Source organism: Arachis hypogaea, chromosome 14 (genome assembly GCF_003086295.3).
Source record: "Arachis hypogaea cultivar Tifrunner chromosome 14, arahy.Tifrunner.gnm2.J5K5, whole genome shotgun sequence".
Lineage (NCBI taxonomy): Eukaryota > Viridiplantae > Streptophyta > Magnoliopsida > Fabales > Fabaceae > Arachis > Arachis hypogaea.
In genome coordinates this window covers 134,038,301-134,061,690 of record NC_092049.1, presented here as the reverse complement: position 1 = coordinate 134,061,690, position 23,390 = coordinate 134,038,301, and the positions used below count along the sequence as shown (strand labels likewise).

General features: G+C 34.8%; 1 protein-coding gene across 2 annotated transcripts; it reads left to right on the top strand.

Moving 5' to 3' along the window:
• The first annotated feature begins 19,378 nt into the window (after positions 1-19,378).
• LOC112744317 (probably inactive leucine-rich repeat receptor-like protein kinase At5g48380) lies at positions 19,379-22,814 on the top strand. 2 transcript variants are annotated; one of them, XM_025793899.3, is made up of 3 exons: positions 19,379-19,554; positions 20,064-21,035; positions 21,511-22,814. In XM_025793899.3, the coding sequence occupies exons 2-3, from the start codon at positions 20,184-20,186 to the stop codon at positions 22,519-22,521; spliced, it is 1,863 nt and encodes a 620-aa protein (XP_025649684.1). In that variant the 5' UTR covers positions 19,379-19,554; positions 20,064-20,183; the 3' UTR covers positions 22,522-22,814. The 2 variants fall into 2 exon arrangements, with proteins under 2 accessions (XP_025649684.1, XP_025649685.1); XM_025793900.3 differs by having other exon boundaries at positions 19,401-19,763.
• The last annotated feature ends 576 nt before the right edge of the window (positions 22,815-23,390 follow it).

Sequence of the window (23,390 nt, the reverse complement as noted above, 5' to 3'; positions counted from 1 at the left end):
TGTCATCATCGCCATCTTCGTTACCACTATGATCATCTCCAATAAGCACTTGCTCCCCTTCAAGAAGTGTGTCCTCTTCAGGGTCAAATTCCATATTAAGCCGAATAAAGTTTTGCAGTAGACAACAAGCAATAATTATTTTATTTTGTGTCTTAATTTTGTAGAAACAAGGACTCCTCAAAATTTCCCATCTCTTCTTCAATAAACCAAAACAGCGCTCAATAATGTTTCTAGCCGAAGAGTGCTTCTCGTTAAAATATTCTCGAAAATTCCTAGGAGCATTTCTACCATGAGCCCATTCTTGAACGTGGTATCGAGTATGCCTATATGGTGCTAGAAATCCCTTGCAGTTAGTATAACCCGCATCTACTAAATAATAATTCCCTATAAATCGAAAGAGATACATTATGAGGACTATGGAATCTGAATGAGCTAAAAACATTGAAATGTTTATGTTACCTAAAAATTAATACTTACATACCAATTGGTATCTTGAGGTTATTACGACGTGAAATGGCATCTCTAAGGATTCTTGAATCCGAAGCGGATCCTTCCCATCCACTAAGTACGTACACAAAGTTCATATCTCGATTGCATATGCCTAGGACATTAGTTGATATCTTACCTTTTCTTGTTCGGTATCTTGATTTATCTTTTTCAGGGACAGTCACATCTATATATGTTCCATCTAATGCTCCTAGACAACCCTAAACCAAAGAAATTGAAGTGTCAAGACTAATTCTAGTCGAAATTATAGATTATACAAAACCACTACCTCAATTATTTACTACATTTACCTTAAACCATTTCCATCTGGGATCTATGCAGTCATCTGGAACAGGAACAGCTTTTGCAAACAATAGACTTTGGACACGTATGACTGAGGATAACACCTTGTTGAAATACCTACTTATTGTTTCTCCTGACCTATAAAATCTAACTTGAAGCGTGCGATTCTTTTTATGATGAGCTAGTATTATTAAAAACGTAATCACTTGTTCAGGTATACTTACACGACATTCATCTCTTAATCCACCTTGAACTTTTAGTAACTCACACAATCTTCCTAATGCATCTACGCTCATCCTTAATTCCCAAATACAATTTCTATCGCCCCCTCCTATTAAGCGGTTTAATACATTCCGTCTTAAGGGATTAGTATTAATTTCTCTATTCCTAATCAACAAATGTCCTCTTCTCCTTTTTCTCAAATATAAAAATGCAAACATCAAAACTAATATCGTTACTACTTCAAGCTCAACCTGAATCATAAAATAAAAAAAATAAATCGTCTAAATTGCTCAGAGCGATTCGATGGTTCCATTCTTCCCTAAATAACACATAAAAAATAACTTATATAATTAACACATTCTAAAAATTATCAGCAACAATAAACACAGCAGCCATAAGAGCAACAGCAACAAAACTCACTAATTATATTATATATTAAAATTCAAAATAATTTTTTCATTCATTCACACTATCATTGTAAACATTTGAGATTTATCAAAGAAAAGAATGTAGCTCTTATTTTTATATAATTTTTAGATTGAAAAATCATAAAAAAATAAAAAATGAAAAAAATGAAAATAAAGCAGAACGAAATTCTTTTGAATAGAAAAAAAAAAACAAAAATAAGAAGCAATAAGGAGAGATGCAAAGTAATACCTGGTTATGTGACCGATAAAGAGAAGAACAGTCTTCCAAAAATTGGAACAGGAACAAGCGGTAATTGGCTATTAGAAATATTGTTATTAGATTAACTGCATAAAAAAAATCAATAAAAAAGAGATAAGAAGATAACAAATCAGAAAAGAGAAAAAGATAAAAAAAAAAAAAACAAGACAAGAATCGAAAACAAAAAAGAAGATACAGAATCAGGAAAAAGAAGAAGAAGAAAGAGAGATAGAAACAGAGAACAAGAAGAAGATATTATTGTGAAAGAAGTGAAGGAAGAGGAAGAACAGAACGAAGTACAAAATCACGACAGAAAGAGCAAGAAGAAGATCAACAGTAGAAAGAGAGATCAAGAAGAAGAGAGAGTACCTGGAAACGACGGCAGAAAAGTTTAGGTTAGGTTTTTCACAAGAAGAAGATCAGTAGAAAGAGAGAGCAAGAAGAAGAGAGAGTATTGGAAACGACGGCAGAAAGCTTAGGTTAGGTTTTTCACAAGATAATAAAAGGGGGTAATAGAGGAATAATGAAAAATTACTATGGGCAAAAAGGGAAAAAATTTTCATTAAAAATCCCGTGTCCACCTTCTTATTTCCGTGTCCACTAGTGTCCTTCGTTTAGAAGTGGACACAAAAATGAAAAAAAGTGTCTCAGAGACACTGTGTCCACTGTCCATGTCTCTCTATCCAAACACGTTTTACATATGTATTGTCCACGTCTTTGTGTCCTGTCCACCATAAACAAACGCAGCCTAGGTGATACTTGACCCTTCAGAGAGCTTGCGATTGTGATAGCCGATACTTTTGTTATGGTCCCGGATTTCGGAGAGGATGGAACCCCAGATGGTGTGGATGATGTACTGCAGGATGATGACATAGCGATGAGTAATTCAGCTGGGGGTGGTGGAGCAGCTAGTTCAGAAACTCAACATTACCACCCACATTTTTCAACTTTGGACTTTGATGCCATGACACAGTAGGAGATACTTGGCGTACCTGTTGTATTTGGGGCCAGAGATACATAGAATACAGGAGAACTAGCTAAGTTCCAAGTTGGTCTGTAGTTTCAGGAGAAAGAGGAGGTCGTCTTAAGCGTTAAGACTTATAGCATCTACCGTGGGGTTGAGTACAAAGTGTTGAAATCTGATTATCGCAAGTATTATGGGAAGTGTAAGGAGTTTGGCAACGGGTGCACATGGTTGATTCGGACCAGTCTCCGCCAACACAAAGGTATTTGGGAGGTGAAACGGTACAACGGACCCCATACTTGTTTGGACACGTCGATATCTAGTTATCACAGGATTCTTGATTATCATGTGATCTAGGCCTTCATACTGCATATGATTAGAGCTGATGTTGCCATGTCGATCAAAGTACTGCAGAATGCGACAGAGGCACATTTTGGTTTTAGACTGACTTACAGGAGTGTTTGGTTGGCTAAGCAGAAGGTCGTAGTTCAAATTTACGGATATTGGGAAGGGTCATATAATGAGTTGCCGTGATGGGTACTAGGTGTGCATATGACGATGCCAGGTAGTGTTGCAGTGTTGAGGAAGAGTCATGTTCGGGTTGGTGGGTAAGTCGATGAGTCATCAGCTTATTTTCACCGGCTTTTTTGGACATTCCTACTGTGTATCGAGGCCTTCCGACATTGTAAGTCGTTAGTAAGTGTCGACAACACCTACTTGTATGGTAAATACGGGGGTACACTGCTCGTTGCAATTGCTCAGGACGGCAATTCCAATATCATTCTTGTCGCATTCGTACTTGCGGAAGGTGAGAATGCAGATTCGTGATCATTCTTCCAATCTCACTTTTGGCAGCACGTAACGCCTCAATCGGGTATTCTAGTCATATCGGATAGACATAATAGGATCAAGGATGCATTGGAGGCTTCTGATGGGAGTTGGCTTCCACCTAATGCATACCGGGCATTTTGTATACAACACATGGCGGCGAATTTTGCCTTGAATTTTAAGGGCGATGATGCACGGAGGTTTCTAGTGAATGTTGCTTATGCGAAGATTGAGGTCGAGTTTGACTATTGGTTTGACATCCTCCGATCCGAAGACCTTGCAATGTGTGACTAAGCTAATCAGATTGAGTATGCGCAGTGGACTCAGCATCGAGATGAAGGTCGCAGATTCGGAAATATGACTACGAAACATATCCGAGTGTGTAAACTCGATACTGAAGGGTGTAAGAAACCTTCCAGATTGTTCGTTGGTGAAGTCCACCTATGGTAGATTGGCAGAGCTATTTGTTTGCGAAGGAAGAGAAGCAAAGGCACAACTAGGAACCGAGCAGTAGTTTAGTCAGCATCTGATGAAGGCAATACAGACTAATCTGAAGGCCTCAAGGTGTTTCACGATGACTTTGTACGACAGGGATAATTCTGAGTTCACTGTAGCTGAGACCACTCCGATATGGAGCTTCTCACTTGGCTCTTACAGAGTGTCCCTCAGAGACCAGACCTGTGATTGTAGATATTTCCAGGCATTTCATTATCCATGTCGCCATGCTTTAGCGTGCTGTGCATACTCACGTCTGGATTGGGAAGCTATCTTCATGAGGTGTATTACATTAGCTCGGTGTTCGATGTCTACCGGATGGGATTCACAACTCCAGACCCTAAGGGGTTTTGGCCACCATATGACAGTCCAACAGTCAAACCCGATCCCACCAAGAGACGTGTGTCTGAAGGGCATCTCAGGACTACTAGGATCCAGACTACAATGGACGAGCCTGACCCAAATATACCTAAGAGATGTGGGCTTTACAAATAGCCTGGCCACACACGTAGGTATGTCCACAGGGAGGAGTCAATGTTGATTCTGCTTCCGCCCATAATGTTTAGTGTTGGGCTTATTTAGTGTAATGTTTTGTCTTCAGTTTCATTGTTGTTTTTTATTTTAATGATGGTGTCTTCATGTAAGTCTTATTGTTGTTTGCATTCTCCGACCATAGTTAATTGAACTTCATCATTTGGTTTTCGTAAATGTTACGTATTATCGACTCGTGTTATAAAATAGCGGTATAATTCATTATGAAATAGTCATATAACATACATGTGCTTCTAAACGGTCTGACATACATGTGCTTCTGAATATTGTTATTTCGTACATAAGAAACGTAAAAAACAGATAATGAAAAGATAATGAAAACATAACATACATGTCATACTAACAACTTCAAAACCACATTCGGAGAAAACATGACCATAGATGCGATACTAAATAATATCTAATAACATGTAACAACATGGAAGACGTAACATGAACTACCTAGTGCCATAACCCCCAATCAAAAGAGATGCGATCCTATAAAGCAGTGATGGGGGCGCCTAATCTGCCGTGCTCTCTGGGCCAGAGGGACCCCATCCTTGTCTCTATCACCGTCATGCTCCATCTCGTCTGGTATGCGCTCCTGTGAAGTTGATGGACCGGGAAGATCCGATGTTTGTGTAGCGAATGTTGAGGGGAGTGTCTCACCCAATGCAAATGTGTCATTTACAGAATTACAGGTCCAGTAGGAAGCTCATTTAGATTCACAGCTAGGTGTGTATGGGATCCACCTACCTGAGATCTGCATCATGTCAAATCATCCTCCTACATGATGAAGCTAATCTCCTCAAGAAAGTGTAACCCTCCGATCTCCGCGCCAAGGCCCTCACTACTAAGCAAGTCACATAGCATCTCACCTAGGCTAATGTATGTCTAACTATCTTGTATCACCATGTCATTCCTAGGAACCCTAACAAAATAATCACCAAACCCTCCACCGGCATTTTCGCCACCTCCATCGTCAGATAATCCGCCACCACCATAACTATCATATACACCCCAACCATAACCATAACCATGACCAACTCCACCTCCACCACCTCCTCCACAACCACTACCATCACCAACTCCACTACCACCACCCATACCACCATCACGTCCACCACCATGGCCTCTATAACCACCTCCATCTCCACTACCGTCACCTCTGTCACATCCTCCACCACCACCTCCATCACCAATGTCATCACCACCATCATTTCCACCATCACCACCCTCGTCTCCACTACTACCCTCATCCTCTCTGCCTCTCCCTCCATGTCGTGCTCTACCTCGACCGCTAGCTCCTCTACGACCTCGACCCGTCCCCTCCAAAGCATTGATGGCATCGTCAAGCCACCTCCACTCACGCTGACTTGAACGTGTCTCGACACGATGTTTCTGCTTAATACGACAATTGTCTGAAATATCAGGCACCTAATCCATATCAAAATCGCAACTGCTCTGGGGTCACCGAAGAATAGCTTAGGCGACAAGAATCGCCGACCATGCTGATGCCACCACTCTAAGTACGCATGTGACAGTCTTGGATCTAGAACAACATCAAATCGTAACACATGCTACACCCGGTTGGTCCAATGGATGTGCCAAATCTGTAATGTAAAAGAAAACCACCTATCACCATCTTTGCCATCCTTTGACATCAAGACATTGATGTTGAGTGCGACTAGCGGCTGATGCTATACTCCTCCAAGCTGTGGTAGCACCCGATCTATATGATGCCACAAAGTAGATCAATGCCGTCACATACCTCCATAACGTCGTGTGCCATGGATCTAGTATCTCGGGATGCACTACCTGTACGACATCCAGCGAGCTATATGGAATCCAAGCGAACTATCGAGAAATAGTTTCAAAAAAGGCTTCATGACCAGTAATGAGACAAAATAACTAAACAATAAAATATTGAAATATTAGAAACTCACATCGCCAACCTGAAGTAAATCTATCCTCAGTCTGCAGTGCGTGACTCAAGGTCCTTTCTTGCTCAATGTTGGCTGATAATCTGACCACCTGTGACCCAAGATATGTTATCAACAATTGGCATAAACCGTAAAAATAATAACAAACAAAACAACTATTAACATTGAGTACCTTATTATCAAGGGCTAGTGAAAGGCGTCAAATCCATTGGGCCTAAAACCCAAGAACCGTTAGAAGATCCATGACTAAAGGAGCTACAGTGGACTTGCCAACTTAACCACGTGCTTGTTGGCAACAAGGCATAGGCACCGGTATAACCACGACAGAGTAGCAAATCCCCAGTTATATCTGCCAATGTCCACTAATCTCGTTATGTACGGTAGCTACCTAATATGCATGTGTGTACCAGACTTGTAACCGAAGAGCCGCGTCAATAATCGCATCATGATGTATGCTCTCGCGTACCTCCTGATTGTCTCCTCGTCTGCGCCTTGGAAAATGTCAGTGAATGTCTCCTACAACAAAGTGCACTTCACAGTGAACTTGTCGATGCAGTCTGCTGGTGGCAACACACCCAATAACTCTTCGAACCAAGCCCATGCTGGGCGACCGCCGTCGATGTACCGCTTGAAGTCTGTCAGACATCCGGTGATGTACTGTTCGTCGATCGGGAGCCCTAGCTGGTACGCTACATCCTGTAGCATAATTGTACATTCGCGTGAATGGCATGTGGAAAGTATACGTCTCTAGACACCATCTCTCAACAATTGCACTCACTAATGGCTCATCCAACCTAAACCAGTAGTCGTTGAGCCTCGCAAGATGGGCTAACTCGGCCATTTGCAGGTACGACATGATCCTTTCGTCTAGGGGCATATCATGCTGCCTCCTCATGTGTGTGATACATGTGTAGGACTGCACGATGATGAAAAAATTCTCTAAGAACCATAACAATTTAGAAAATAAAAATCACCTAAAACAGATAATTCAAAAAAAAAAACTTTCATGTAACAAATATTGCAAACATGAACATAGGTAACTTAATATTGTTGAATTATGTTAAATTAAATTAAACCAAATTAACCCAAATTAAATAAAATTCTAACGGAACATAGTTAATCTAATATTTAGGAAAGAAAGCTGAACCTAAACTATAATTAAACTCGTAGTGCCTCGTTAATCTAACATTTAATAATTTTATATTTTGAATAAATTAAATCATGTTAGATCCTTGCTAGTCTTATTTAATCTAACACTTAAAACCTAAATTAAATTAAACCAAACTCCAACAATTAAACGTCTAACATTAAAAACTTACAAATTCTAACCAAACCGGTTATCACTACTCAGTCAACACACTTAGTTAACATTTGTTTTGAGGTACTGAGACAAAGATTGAGAGATTAAGATTCAGTATCGTGTTTGTTGGTTCAGAGACTAATACTAAAATTTCTGTCTCTATCTCCAAAATTTCAGTATTTTAGTACTTTCAAAAAGTGGGGACACATAGGACTAAAATTTATAGAGATAAAGACTGAAACTTTAATAACATTTTATACCTAAAATACCCTCATTTCAATTAATTAATTTCAATTTTACCCTTTGTGCAAATTAAATTAGAGTTTCATTCTTGTTTCAATTTCTGTCTCCCATTTTGCACCAAACAGAATACTGAGATTTATTTCAATCTCTGTCTCTTAGTCTCTGTCTCTCAGTTTCAGTCTTTCCATCTCTATCTCTCCACCAAACGCTACTTTAGTTATCTTGCATCTAACATGCATTTGTAATTTCAATGCTCTAACAAACTACTACCCCTAAATCAATACTCTAACTACTATTTGAAGTTTAAAAACTCTAATAATTCTAATAATCAAGTTCTAAAAAATTTAATATCACTAACAATTCTTTTTTTTTAAGAAAATAAATTAAATTAAATTTCATTCACTAACCTCTTCATGGACGCTACCAGCAATATGGACGACTCCGTCCAACCGATAAATTCGATTAAGCTCATCTTCCATTTTCGCAGTTTGAATCTTCTAGTATATATTTCCAAAGTTACTCGATTTTTTGTTTTGGAGGGGTTTGGTATGGTAAAATGTAATTCGAAACAAGTAAATCCGAATTCTATATATAGCAAAATCTATGCTAAATCGAATTTAGCTGTGTCGATTTACTATGAACACGACACCACTACTAAATCGAATTGAGTTCATTTGAATTACTATATATGGGACGCAATTCAAATTTATATAATTCGATTTTCCATGGGACACAATACCATGGACTAAATCGAATCAGGCAATATCGAATTACTATGTGCCATAATGCCATGGGCGAATTCACATGTAAATCGAAGCTAATTATATCGATTTACAATGTTCCCATAAAATTTGAACACATTTGTTTCGATTTAGTACTATAATGTGTAATTTGAATCTCTTTAATTTGATTGACATAAAAGTATGATTATAAACATCTACATAACGTTATTTGTTTTAAGAGATTCATGTAATATCAGCATTGCTTTGGTTTATGTACGTGTTTTACCCAATAAACAGAGGATTTTTTCCGATATCATATTGAACACTATTAACTAAACTTTCAATGATAGGAATTAGAAGCTTTTAATATTTTTAAGAATAAATGACCATTTGTACCTATGAAAGATGAAAACGCTGACATATGTATTAACACTAGATCGAAACTAAACTTGTACCCATGCAAGATGTCCTCCGTATGACAAAAGTACCCTATCTTTAGAGGGTTGGAGTGCCACGTAGGGTACTTTTGTCACACAGAAGACATCTTGCATGAGTACAAGTTTAGTTTCAATCTAATGTGGATACATATGTCAGTATTTTCATCTTTTATGGATACAAATTGTCATTTATTTATATTTTTAATGTATTAAATATAGTTATAATTATTTTGTAGATTTATTTTACTAAATTTTTATTTTGTTATTACAATTTAAAAATTGATAATTAAATCTTTACAATAAATAATTATTTTCAATCGAATTTCTACAAAGTGTTGTTAAAAAAATAATAATTTGTATCCATAAACTTTGCGAACGCTGACAAAAGAACCCATCAAACAAAAACTAATATTATACCCATGAAAGATTAGTTTCTTGTGACAAAAGTATCCAAATCCTAATTTTTTATTAACTTTTTAATAAAATTTTTAAATTATCTCTACCATTTATCTTTAACTACAACTCTACACCATCTCTCCTTCCCCAAATCCCAAGTTGGAGCCTCCAATAGTGGTGACATCACTTCTGTTTATGTTCATAAAGGCGTGGCAAAAAAACGATGAGTTCGAATAAACAGTGTGGATTCAATGGTAGACATTCACGTGGCAAGTAGGACCAGTTAGAGGGTGTCGGAGGAAGAGGGGTCGGTGGCAAAGGTGGGGATAGTGAAGAGACTAAATTCAACCAGAGGAGGGACGTGGTGGAGGGGAGGGGAGGGAGAATAGGGACCTTGTAATGATGAACAACCAGAGAAGGTGTTTAGTTTGTAGGATTTGATGAAGGCGTCAATGAAGGTACTGGAAAACAGGGGGGTCGGCGTACAAGGCGGCAATGACGAACAGGCTGTCGGTAGTGGTGAAGAATACGAGGGATATGAACAAAATGGGAAGGGATGTGTTTGATGCTAAGATGAGGCATATGAATATATTAGGGCTTTTGGTTTACCGATTACCGTCGGGAGGAGAGAAGCTCTTCGTTACTGATTATATGCCCAAAAAACAACTTGCTTTATGTCGTTGCCCATAACCGGCAGAAGCTCCACCTTAGGATTTAGGGAAGAAGAGATGGTGTGGAGTTAAGGTTGAAAATAAATGGTGGGAGTAATTTGAAAATTTTATTAAAATGTCAACAAAAAATTAGAGTTTGGGTACTTTTGTCATACGAAATCCATCTTTCACGGGTATAACATTAGTTTTCTTGTTTGATGGGTACTTTTATTAGCATTCACAAAGTTCATGAGCACAAATGGTTATTTTTCTTAAAAAAAAAATAATATGCTTAAAGTATTCATTTAGTTTTGATTGAATATTTTGGTTTAATCAATGGGTCTTGCTACACATCCAAGCGTTTTTGTCAACCAAGTCTAATTAAGTTAGCTCAAACCCAATAAAAATCACTCACAAAACATGCACGTGAATCACACACTTCATCTTCTTCGTACGTTTCCTCATTATCGCCATTCTTTTGGTGCTGCAGTTTTTTTCTTTTCATCCTTTTCTTCTTCCTTGTTGCACCATTTTTTATTTTTTTCTCTTTGTTTGATTTTTCTTCTTCTCTTTTTCTTGTTTTCTATTCTTGTTAAGAAGGTAAAACAAGAAAAATTATGAGTAGGTGAAACAAGAAAAATAAGATGAAGAACAAAAAGAAGAAGATGATGATGATGAAGAAAAAGAAAAAGAGAAGGATGAAAAGTTTTGAATTGTATAAAATTTATCCAGAAAAATAGCACTGAATTTTTTTTACCATGACACAATAAATTTCTTAATTTTGATACCGAAATTTTTAACCGTCACACAAGTTTTTATTAAGAGGGTAAAATAAAAAAAATTATGAGAATGTGAAACAAGATAATGATGATGTTGAAGAAGAGGAAGAGGAAGAATGAGAGTTTTGAATTGTGTAGAATTTATTAAAAATAGCACCAAAACTTTTTAACCATGACACATATTCTTGTTAAGAGAGTGAAACAAACAAAATCATGAAAACGTGAAACAAGAAGAAAAAGATGATGATGAAGAAGAGGAAGAGGAATGAAAATTTTGAATTGTGTAGAATTTATTAAAAAAATAGTACCAAAATTTTTTAACTGTAACATATAAAGCTTCTTAATTTTGGCACAAAAATTTCTTAACCGTGACATAAAAATAATTATAGCCAATTTTTTTTATCATTGAACTAATTGAGGGGTATTGAACTCACATATAAGATGTTTTGCCATTCCTGTGTCATTTGTAACAAATTTTTATATTTTTTTGTTCTAAAATATATTTGAATATATTTTGTTAGTTGAGTGAGTTAAGAATTTAGATATGTGATTTTTAAAAAATTTCTTGTATTATTTATAAAAAATTTCAACGTCATTTTCAATAAATTTTTTGTGCCATTAACCTAAGATTTCTGTATCACTTTTGTTATCGTTAAATTAATTGTGTGATATTAAACTAACTAAAAAGAAGAATAAGATGATGATGATGATATATAATAATAACGAATGAGGAGGAAAAGAAAAAAAAAGAGGAGAAAAAATTAAACGAGAAAAGAAGAAAATGACGAAAAAAGAAGAAGGAAGAGGAGGATATGATAATGATGATGAAGATGATAATGAAAGTGAAGAAAAAGAAAAAAGACAAAAAAAAAAGTGAGAACAAAAATATAAACAAGGATATATAAATTTGAGAACTTAGTTAAAAAAATTAGTTGTTTAATATTTCTGTTAGTCAATATATATTTTAAGAACATACGTTAAGAATATTATTAATATAAATTTTTATATTTTTACTTTAAATAAATGAATAACAAATGCAACATAAATTTAGATTTTACATTTTTCTATACAAATATTTTTAATTGGTAATATTAACATGAGATGGATATGTGTTAACTAAACCCAAAATGTTTTAAAAATATTATATTTTTATAAAATTATTTTTAGATGCATGCGTTACTTTTTGAAATATTGGAAGAATTTCAAAATGTGATAAGATTGAGAAAGCAAATTCTGAAATTGAGATCACTTAAGTAAGAGAAATTTTTGGAATTGCTATTGAAAGCGAATTTTATATGTTAGTGTTCTTTAAGTTAACCCATCTCCATAAGTTAAAACTTGCATAATAAATGAGATGGTTTTCTTTGATTCCCTAGTTGATTTGATTGATTCACTTAACTATTGTATGATATACTTCGAACATGTATGTAATGTAATTGTAATGATCGTGTGAAAAAGTTTCTCTTTTGGATAAGCTTTCAAAGCTAAAGCTTTGCATGATGATAAAGCAGCTTTGGTTTAATTTGGTCCCAGCAACCTCAATCAGAAATCATTGTCTTTTTATTTTTTTTGGTTCCAAAACAATGTTTCCAAACCTATTCCTCACTTTAACAATCTCCCATCTCTTTTTATTCATGCCACATGAAATGAATTTTTAATGAGAAAAGCAAGTAATTAATTAAATAAAGTAATAAACTACTTTCTTTGGAAGAGCTTATCCTAACAACCATGAAAGAAATTTCTGCGAATCTACACTATATATATGACAAACATGAATATTAAGTATCAACCGATCATTACGATACTCATACTTTTGTCTACTTTTATATAATTATTTTTGCATTCTACTGTGTAACAATTGATTAATGTTCATGTTTGTTTATGAATAATGATTGGAAGTTTTAATTTATTCTTTTAATTCTTTTATTAAATTTTAAATAAAATTTTAAATATATATTATTTTTTAAAATATTAAGAAATTAGTTTTTTTTTTCATTTAAAAATAACAAAGTTAGAATAATAAATTAGGAGTCTGAATTATTTCCAAATAGTATATAATAATACCAAATAATCCAAGGCATCTGGGACTTAAAGTAATAACCATGCAACACCTAATTTTGTCTTTCACTCTTCACTTTTTTATTATAGGGTTTTGTTATATTGTGCTCTAAAAATATTAATTAAGTATATCATAAAAAAATGTTTTAATGTTTTTGATATATTTAATACATTAAAAATATAAAAAAATATTTTTATAATAAATAACATTAAAATTTTTTTTATAGTATATTTAACCAATTTTTTTAAGACACAGGATAACAAAATTTTTTATTATAAATAACTTGGACAATCACACAAACGAAGGTAGACAAACAAACTCCCAAGGCTGAAAATAAGGTCAATGTTTATCATTGTTTTTTTTCTTTTGTTTAATTTTTTATTCCAATTTATTATTATAGCTCTTCTCAAAGCTAATACTTAATTTAATTTTCCAACAATTGAGATCTATTTACTAGCTAGGTATCCTTTAATTTCATCTTTAAAATAAATAAAGATCCTCTAACTTCCAAACTCATAATATTATATGTGGCTTTATGTTAGTCAACTCGCAGAACAAAATTAGAGTTTAATATAATTTCAATAAATAAATAATGTATCACATGCATCATATATTCATATGAAATATCCAATATGGTCAATAAGATAAAATAAAATCTAGATATAGATGTATGACTATCACTGATTATTATGGTAATATTCATATAACAATACAATCAATATCGCCACAGATTTCAAATCATATATTGATTAAAAGAAAAAAATGAAAATATTTTCACAAGCATATATATGGGATTTTTTTTATATACATTAAATAATTGTATTATTTATCAATATAGATCATTTCCAGCGTTTTTACCAAATTGCATCGCATTGAATATTTCGTTTACAATGTAAATGAAATACATGTAAAATTAATTCGTTTACAGTGTAAATGAAATACGTTACGACAAATTTTTATCTGCTATAAAAGGATATGCAACCCATTGTATTCTTCACAATAAGTTCACTACTTCTCTGAAATCTTATTCTTTCACAAATTAGTCATAATGTCTAATAGTAGTGGATATTTGGTTGTATATGTGTATCCCAATTGCCTTATGAAAAATGGTGATAATGGGGTCGTTTTCGAGTGTGAGAAGCCCGTGTTGTTGCGTACACGGCGAGTTGCCTCGTTGTTGGAGTTGAAGAGTCTGATATTGAGGAATGTCGATGGTAGTGGGAGAAAAGAGGTCGGACGGGTATGTGATAGGCTGCTAGCATCGATGGGAAATGGAGTTTTTCGGTTTCGTCTGTTTTGGCTGTATGGCGACGAGCATGTGCGGCTGATGTTTGACATCCATGGGAGAATCATGGCCAAACAAGTGATGGAGCTCTCCGCGGAGGTTGGTGATGTAGGTGGTGATGGATTTGGGCAGTCGGACTTTGTACAGGATGATCCACCTTTTGCACCACCGCTGATCCATGTTGCTAGTCTGTTGGACTACATGGACGTTGACGGCGAGGAATTTGACGAGGATTATGTTGCGGATAGTAACGACAGCGATTCGTCAGAAGATGATGACGAGGAGTTCGTGCCGGATACTCCAATAGAGCCATCACGTCGGTATCTTTTGTCGGCCCCGCGCCCGATTCTGGCGTTGTCGTTGGTGCCTAGTCATTATCATACATTGGACATGGATGCGATACAAGAGAAAAATCCATTTTCCAACACGGGTGAAGACGATTACAACTTAGACGAGGAGCTGGAGTTTAGCGTGGGCCACATATTAAAAAGCAGAGATGCAGTACTGCAGGGAGTGAAGAATTACAGCATCCGTAGAAGTGCAGAGTACCGAGTACTAGAGTCGGATCGATTAAAGTACCATGTGCGTTGCCAACAACACGAATCAGGCTGCCCTTTGAGTCTCCGAGTCGCTCTCCGACATAATCTCGGATATTGGTAAGTGTAAATGTCATCTATATTCCTAGTTATTACTTTTATGGTTAGCACACATCTGAAATAATCTAATTTTTCTTCTTTAGGGAGGTTCGTAGGGTGGGAGGCGCGCACCTGTGTCTAGCTCTCACCATTTCTCAAGACCACCGACAGTTGGACAACAGCATCATCTGCTGTGTCATCCTCCCGTTGATACAATCCAACCCTTATGTGAGGATAGCCACCCTGCAAGGTGCAATTAGACAAAGCTATCACTTTAAACTCTCGTACAGAAATGTGTGGATGGAAAAGTAGAAGGCAATTGCTCAGATATACGATGATTGGGAGGAGTCATACAGGTCCCCCACTCTGCTGCCTCCCTCAACCACAGAGGACACATACCCTAAAGTACGGGATCATTGTACGGGGTCCATATGAACTACAAATTAAAGAAGTGGAATAGTTATTAGTATTGTCACATGTTTAAATGTTTTAGGTAAAGAACAAAAATATTAACAACTTATATCAGTAACTCGCTTACCTCATCCCACAGTACCCTATCCAAATCTCGACGCCATCGCAGAACTCTCTGCTGGTGGTGATCCCTAGTCTGCTGCTCGAGGCCAATCAACCTGTGAACAAAACCAAGTATAACCAGTGATAAATTACTTGCTAATTTAATTGAAGTGCGAAAACAAATAATAAGCGTAAACAAAATAATGTCACACATACCTCTTAGCCATAGAGTACATGTAAACACGTCGATCCGGTGGACACCATCTAGAAAACCTCTAGGGGATCCAGGACACTAACAGAAGAGTGCACCCCGCAATGTCTATGATGTGGCAGTGGGCTGCATGACAAAGGGAATGGTACGTCCATGCCAGCACTATCGAACCCCAGGATAAGGAACGGCACCTCTCGAAATCATCTAGCAGAGGGAGCCACCGGAGATGCACCGTGTTGTTTGACTTATCAGTGAGTAAGTAGCCCTCGATCATCAGCATAATATAGCACCTCGCATACTGTTGCAAGGTGTCCGGATTAGTGGTATCCGATGGCATCTGTCGGACTCGCTCTCTAAGCCATGTCATCTTCAGCGAGAAAGCCTCTCTCCTCTGAGCTCCCTACTGCACTACTGCAGGAAGCTTGGCTCCGAGTAAATGCTTGATCAACTCCCAAGCCCCGGTGTGGTACCAGGTCTGGAAGTCATGGAAGCAAGCAACTACCAACGGGATCACTGTCTGCGCGCAACCCGAGGTGGTAGGCGACGTCTTGGAGTGTGATCGTGCACTCACCTCGCGGCTAAATAGATTAACGTCTATATAATTAAGTTTAATATAAAAATTTCGTAATTAATTCGACAGACGTCTATGTAATTTACAGTAAATACACAAAATGACTCAAACAAATAATAACAACATCCATTTTTCAACTAATTTATTAGGTATTTTACGTAAAAATATTTACTAATATAACAAAGAATGACTACAACATTCAACTTAGTATACAAACTCACATAGAGTTCTACCTACCAAATTCATGTCAAAGTTTTCCTAACATCTTACCGGGTCATTCAAACTACTTAAAAATATATATTGGTACAACTAGTATCTATTGCACACTACTCCTATTCAACTTAGTATAGGACTAACATGGTACATATTTTATGTACTATAAACATAAACGAACAACAATACCAACTTCAAAGTCACCTGTCCTGGCAACGTGCCATGTGACGTTCAACCTATTAATGTCTACATCGGGTTGATCGCCACGCGCCATAATCTTCAAGTGACTCGTGCGTCTGGTCAGAAAAGGTTAAAATGTGAGAAAGGTGAAGGAAAATGAAAGGCTTTTGGGGTTTCAGGTCGCTGTGAACACAACCTCTATATATAGGCGTTCGTAAGCATATTTCGTTTACAGCGTAAACAAATTGGGCCTGAACGTATTTCGTTTACACTGTGAACGAAATAGTGATATTACACAATACGTGTGCAAACGTCATAGGACCACCTCATTTTCTACCATATTTCGTTTATAGTATAAACGAAATAGACTGTAAACGAAATATGCAATGTGACACGATTTGGTAAAAATGTTGAAAATTATCTATATTGGTAAATAATATAATTATTTAATTTATATAAAAAAAAATCCCATATATATGAGAACAAAGAAAAGTTAGTCAAATAATAATTTCACTGTTTAATTGCACGCAAAAAGGGAAGCCTGAGTCATTCGTTGTCTACAATATTAGGTCCTTGAAAGAGTAAAATTTGATGGTCAATAAAACTTGAGTGGTTTCAATTTTGAGAATGATGTTATTGGGATTTCGATGATGTTTCCCCACTTTGGCATTTCTTGTTCAAGTGGAGAAGAAATGGAATCATAAAGTGACAATTCGATGCTTAGGGTTAGATTTAGGCTACTTTTCTTTTCCCCCATTTGGCTTCAAATATCTAATAATAAATTGAATTCTACATTTTTATTTAAGATAATTTTAAAAATAAAAATATTATCTATACGTAAAAAAGTAATCATCAAATTAAGTATTATATATTTATTATTTAACTTATATTTAATATGTATTTTATATTTTAATATATATTTTATATTTATAATTGATTTTTATTATACATATAATACGATTCTTTTGAATATAAGCAATATTATTTGAAATAAAATTTTGCTTTTTATTTTTTGTATTGTAGTATAAGTAGTGTTTTTTAATAATGTAGAAACTTAGCGTATTTTTATGTTGTATAGATACCACAAATTTAAAGGTTAAATTTGTTTTTTATTTTTAAAATTTTTAAATATACAAATCTAAAGGTTAGATTTATATTCCAATGCTAAAAATTTTTTTGAACATGTAAATTAAACCCTCCAATTTTTGCTTTACACCGAAAACTTTTTTTATTTCATCACAAATCGGATTATTCGATTTGTGTACTATAAAAATCTGTTCCAATTTATTATTTAAAATAAAAAATTAAATTAAATTCATATAAAAAAAAACATACCAATTAACTATGATACTAGATTATACACAATTTTTTTTAATTACTAAAAAAATTAGCCACAAAATTTTGCATGTCAATTAACTTTTTTTAATATCTTAATGGCTAGTAAAAACGAAGACTATATAAAAAGATATAATTAATAATCTACTCTAAACATGAACATGATAACAATAATTAACAACTCTGGGAAAGTGTTTGTTTTTTGGAACTTATTAAATTGAGATTAAGAAATTATGATTGAGCATTGTATTTGGTGATTGGAATTAAAATTTTAGTTTCGAGACACAAAATTTTAATTTTTGTACTTACAAAAAAGTGAAGATTGAAGACATATCAGACTGAAATTTTTAATAATATATTTTTTAAAAAATACTTTCATTTAATATTTTTAAATTTTAAATTTATTCCTTAATTTATATTTTTATCTTAAATCAAATACGAGATTAATATATAATTTAATTTAATATATTTTATATCAAATACAATATGAAAATTTAATTTAATTTTTACCTCTCATGTCTCCCTTTTAAATACCACCTTACTGTAAAGGAGTTTTTTGGTGGATTATATAGCAAGAAAACTAATCTAATTAAGTGATGGTGAAGTCCTAAACAACCATTACTATGGTTTAGGGTTTAGGTAGTATATATTGTTTTTGTAACAATAATTTTGCGTAGGCTTTAACAATTTGTATTGGATAATAATTTAAATTATGAACCTGCTATAGTGATAATAGATTCTCTCAAAAAAAATTTTTATTAATATTTTCAAAAAATATAAAATTTAATTTTTAAGTAGTTATTAGTCGATTTTGATTGTAAAATTAATTTTTTTAACATTTATTTTTAGAGAATTTAGAGTTTAGGATTAGAATTTAAAATTCAGAAGTTAAGATTTAAAATTTAAAATAAAAAATTTAGTAATCTTAACTTAAAAAAAAAAAAATTGATTTCCTAGTTAAATCGTATCTCAAATTGCTATTTCTCAAACGTACATCACAAATTCACAATGCTTATTACATGCAAAAGTTCTTCACTTTAAGCTAGTAACATTAAAACGTAAAATTTAAAAAAATATTTATATAAGTTGTCCATTTAACAACTTCGTATATATTTTTTGGTTTTTTTTATGTAATCAAATAATTAATTTTTTAATTAAAAAATTGCTTTTAAAAAGTTTTAGAAGATATTTATAAAAAAAAAGTAAAAAAGGTTAACTAAAATTACAAAGAAATCTATACACTAAACACTTTTCTTCCCTTAAACAAATTACGGTTACATTAACAAATGCTAAATTACTCTATCTGCTGTCTTACTTGAAAGAAATTAGAAGGGGAAAAAAATAAAAATAAAAATAAAAAATGATGTCACATTCAGAGTTTCTTTAGGGACAATGCTGGCCCTTTATTATCGGCAAAAGGGAGTCACATAGTCAAAGAAAGAAACTTTGTATTGTAATTAAGTCTTCCCTTTTCTTCAACACAGTCTCAAGTCTTAGTCTTCTCTCAAAATCACTACATTTGCCGTGTTCTTCTTGAATTGACTCGGTTTCGGTTTCTCTCTTCTATTCTCTTCACTATTTCCCAATGTGAGCAACACAATCTCTCTTCCCTACCATTGCTATTACTCATTCTCTGTTTTTCCTGCCTTTTTTCTTTGCTGGGTTTGTTCAAAGTTCAAACCTTTATGTTATGTACTCATCATTTCACTGTGATTTTGGTGTTTTTCCCTTTCTTCTCTGATGAGTGGTTTTTCCATGATGTTTCCTGAGTTGGGTCTTCCAATAGCTGAGATGAGGTATTGGTGATGGTATTTGTGTGCCTCTAAGCAGAATTCATGTGATTTCCAATCTTGTTTCCTTGATTTGTATGCTTCTGTTGATTGGTATCAAGGTTAACTTTACTAGGTTTCTCATGATTTTTATTTATTTTTTACTGTTTTTCTTATTCATATATGTGGATTAGCCTTTGGTGTAGGCTCTGAATTCTGGTGTAAAAGATAAAAATGCTGCCTTTGAAATTTTCAGTTTTTGTTTGGTTTGGTTTGGTTTGTATGAATTGCTAAATTGAGTTTTGTTTTTTGTTGAATATGCTTCAGAGTGTGTTCATAGGAGGACTGAAGTGTTATGGATTCTGCTGTGGGTTGCTTTAGATACCAATCCTACTGAGGTACTTGGATAGTTTCTTCTTGGATTTTTTGTTTGTGATCTCGGTAAGGATGGTTTCGAGTAGCCGAATTTTCGGTGGACGTGGTTGTGTTGTTGTTCTAGCTGTTTGTTTCTTGCTGCTTATTAGTTGTGGCAAGATACATGGTACTGTTACTGATATCTTCTGCTTGAGGAGTATTAAAGCTTCGCTGCGTGACCCGGATCACTATTTACAGTCATGGGATTTCAACAACAAAACAGAAGGGTTTATCTGCAGGTTCACCGGGGTTGAGTGTTGGCATCCTGATGAGAACAGAGTCTTGAATATCAAGTTATCGAACATGGGACTGAAAGGGTCATTCCCTCGAGGCCTTGTGAATTGCTCGAGCTTAACAGGGCTAGATCTTTCGAACAACAAGCTTTCTCAGCCCATTCCGGAGGATATATCTACTATTATTAATTGGGTGACAAAACTTGATCTGTCGTCGAATGATTTTGATGGTGAGATACCTGCTTCGCTTGCTAATTGTAGCTTCCTTAATGACCTCAAACTTGACCAAAACAGGCTCACCGGTCAAATTCCCGTGCAAATAGGTCAGCTTCCGAGGCTTAAGTCATTTAGTGTGTCCAATAATCTTTTGACTGGGCAAGTTCCGGGGTTTAAGAAAGGTGTAGTGACTGCCGAGAGCTTCGCGAATAATCCAGGCCTCTGTGGCCCTCCTTTGGATTTTTGCCAGAGTAACCCTTCCAACAGCAACACTGCTGTTATAGCTGGAGCAGCCGTTGGTGGCGTGAGTTTTGCTGCATTGGTGGTTGGTGTTGCAATGTTCTTCTATGTGCGCCGTGTTTCTATCAGGAAGAAGGAAGAGGACCCTGAAGGAAACAAATGGGCAAAGAGTATAAAGGGTACCAAACAAATAAAGGTATGCCATGTTGATGATGGCTTATTACAACAGAAACTTGTTATTATGGAAACTTTTTCAATAAGCATTGACTCCTAGCTTAACATCTTCATTGAGAAATTATCTTGTTTGATAATATTTACAATCTTAAAATGTTTTCAATCTTAATGTTTTATAACAGATAATGGATCTTTACACATTTATACACCAGAACCAGCAATGCTACATTTTTTATATTAGATATTTGGACAGATGAGAATAGTTTCTGATGCCTGATTTTTGGGAAAATTTGTATGACTTTTGAGATACTATTGATATATAGTTGATCAAACACTTATCCTAATTTCACAATGCATGATTTGATGTTACTATAAAACTTTTTTATTTTTTCTATTTCCTTCTCAAAATATTAAAAATAGAATCTAAATTAGCCCTTAGTTTGTGTAAAATTTGAACTTCAAAGTATTGTGTCTAACTATGCCGAATTGGATATCAGGTTTCTATGTTTGAGAAGACACTTACAAAAGTTAAATTGAGTGATCTCATGAAGGCTACAAATGACTTCAGCAAAAGCAACATTATTGGGACAGGAAGAACTGGAACCATTTACAAAGCTGTTCTTGATGATGGCACATCACTCATGGTGAAGAGATTGCAACAATCTCAACACTCAGAGAAAGAATTTAAATCTGAGATGGCTACGCTAGGGGCAGTCCAGCACCGGAACTTGGTTCCCCTCTTAGGCTTTTGTTCTGCCAAAAAGGAGAGGCTTTTGGTCTATAAAAATATGCCAAATGGCACCCTCCATGATCAATTACATCATCGAGCCGATGAGAGCACCATGGAGTGGTCTTTAAGGCTCAAAATTGCAATTGGAGCAGCCAAAGGATTAGCATGGCTTCATCACAACTGCAATCCCCGGATCATACACCGAAACATAAGCTCTAAGTGCATCTTGTTGGATGCGGATTTTGAGCCGAAAATTTCCGATTTTGGCCTGGCTAGACTGATGAACCCCATCGACACGCATTTGAGTACTTTTGTGAATGGTGAGTTTGGGGATTTAGGCTATGTTGCTCCTGAGTACACAAGAACTTTGGTAGCCACGCCTAAGGGTGATGTTTATAGCTTTGGTGTTGTACTTCTTGAGTTGGTAACAGGCGAAAAACCTACTCACGTGGCGAAAGCTCCGGAAACTTTCAAAGGAAGCTTGGTAGAATGGATTCAGCAGCTCTCAAGTAACTCACAACTCCATGATGCCATTGACAAATCCCTAACCGGGCAGGGAGCCGATGATGAGCTTTTCCAATTCCTAAAGGTTGCATGCAACTGTGTTGTAGCAACCTCAAAGGAGAGGCCAACTTTGTTCGAAGTTTACCAGTTTCTAAGAGCCATTGGAAGTAAATATAATTTTACAACAGAGGATGAGATTTTGGTACCTACTGATACTGGTTATGCTGATAACTTAGAGGAGCTTATTGTGGCTAAAGAGGGAGGAAAGGATTGAAAATGGTGTTGTGAGATATAAAGTAGGATGTGTAATCAATTTTAATATGTAAGTATATCTTACTATGTGGTCCTAAAAATAAACTCATGTTATATAAAGGTTTTTGTGATCTAGGTGTAGTTGTTTGAAATCAATATTGAAACATCAATTTATAAAATTATGTATAATCAAATCATGGATGACAGTGTAATTTTTTAACCCCAATCTTAAGATATTATGGGTGGAAATCTTCCTTTGATATAGTGCATTATATTGCCTTTCCTTAATAAACATTTGCCATTCCTCTTCTCTAATTTTTTGCTTCCAAGGTAGAATCAAGAAGTCCCTAATCTAAAAAAATAATATTTGATCATATTTAATTATAATCGAGTCTCTAATAACCTATAATTGAATAGATAACTCAATATCCCAGAACTATAACCGGATCAATTATCGGTTTAGTTTTGATAACTATAAGTTTTATACATCATTATTATTTCAGTTATTTATAGTTTTCATATTCGTGAGTAAATTTTCATGTAACGCTTGTGCAAATGCATTCATAGTACATTTTTCTTTTGCACTTTGAGCTTGAGGTGAAATAGGGGGAAAAGAATAAAAGATGTAAAACATACTATATAATCAAAAATAAAAATAAAAAAATGTTAGGTACAAACCATGGTAAAAAAAATAATAAAAAGATGAAAATTTACTTTTATAAATAGTTAAATACTTTTCTAAAAAAATATGTAATTTTTTTATTAATTTTTTAAAATAAATTATACACACTACTCTTTATTTTCTTCACACAAATACCTCCCTATCATAGAAATTATGAGAAAAACTCAAATCAGCCCCTGACAATTACCTCGAAAGACAACGAGGCCCCT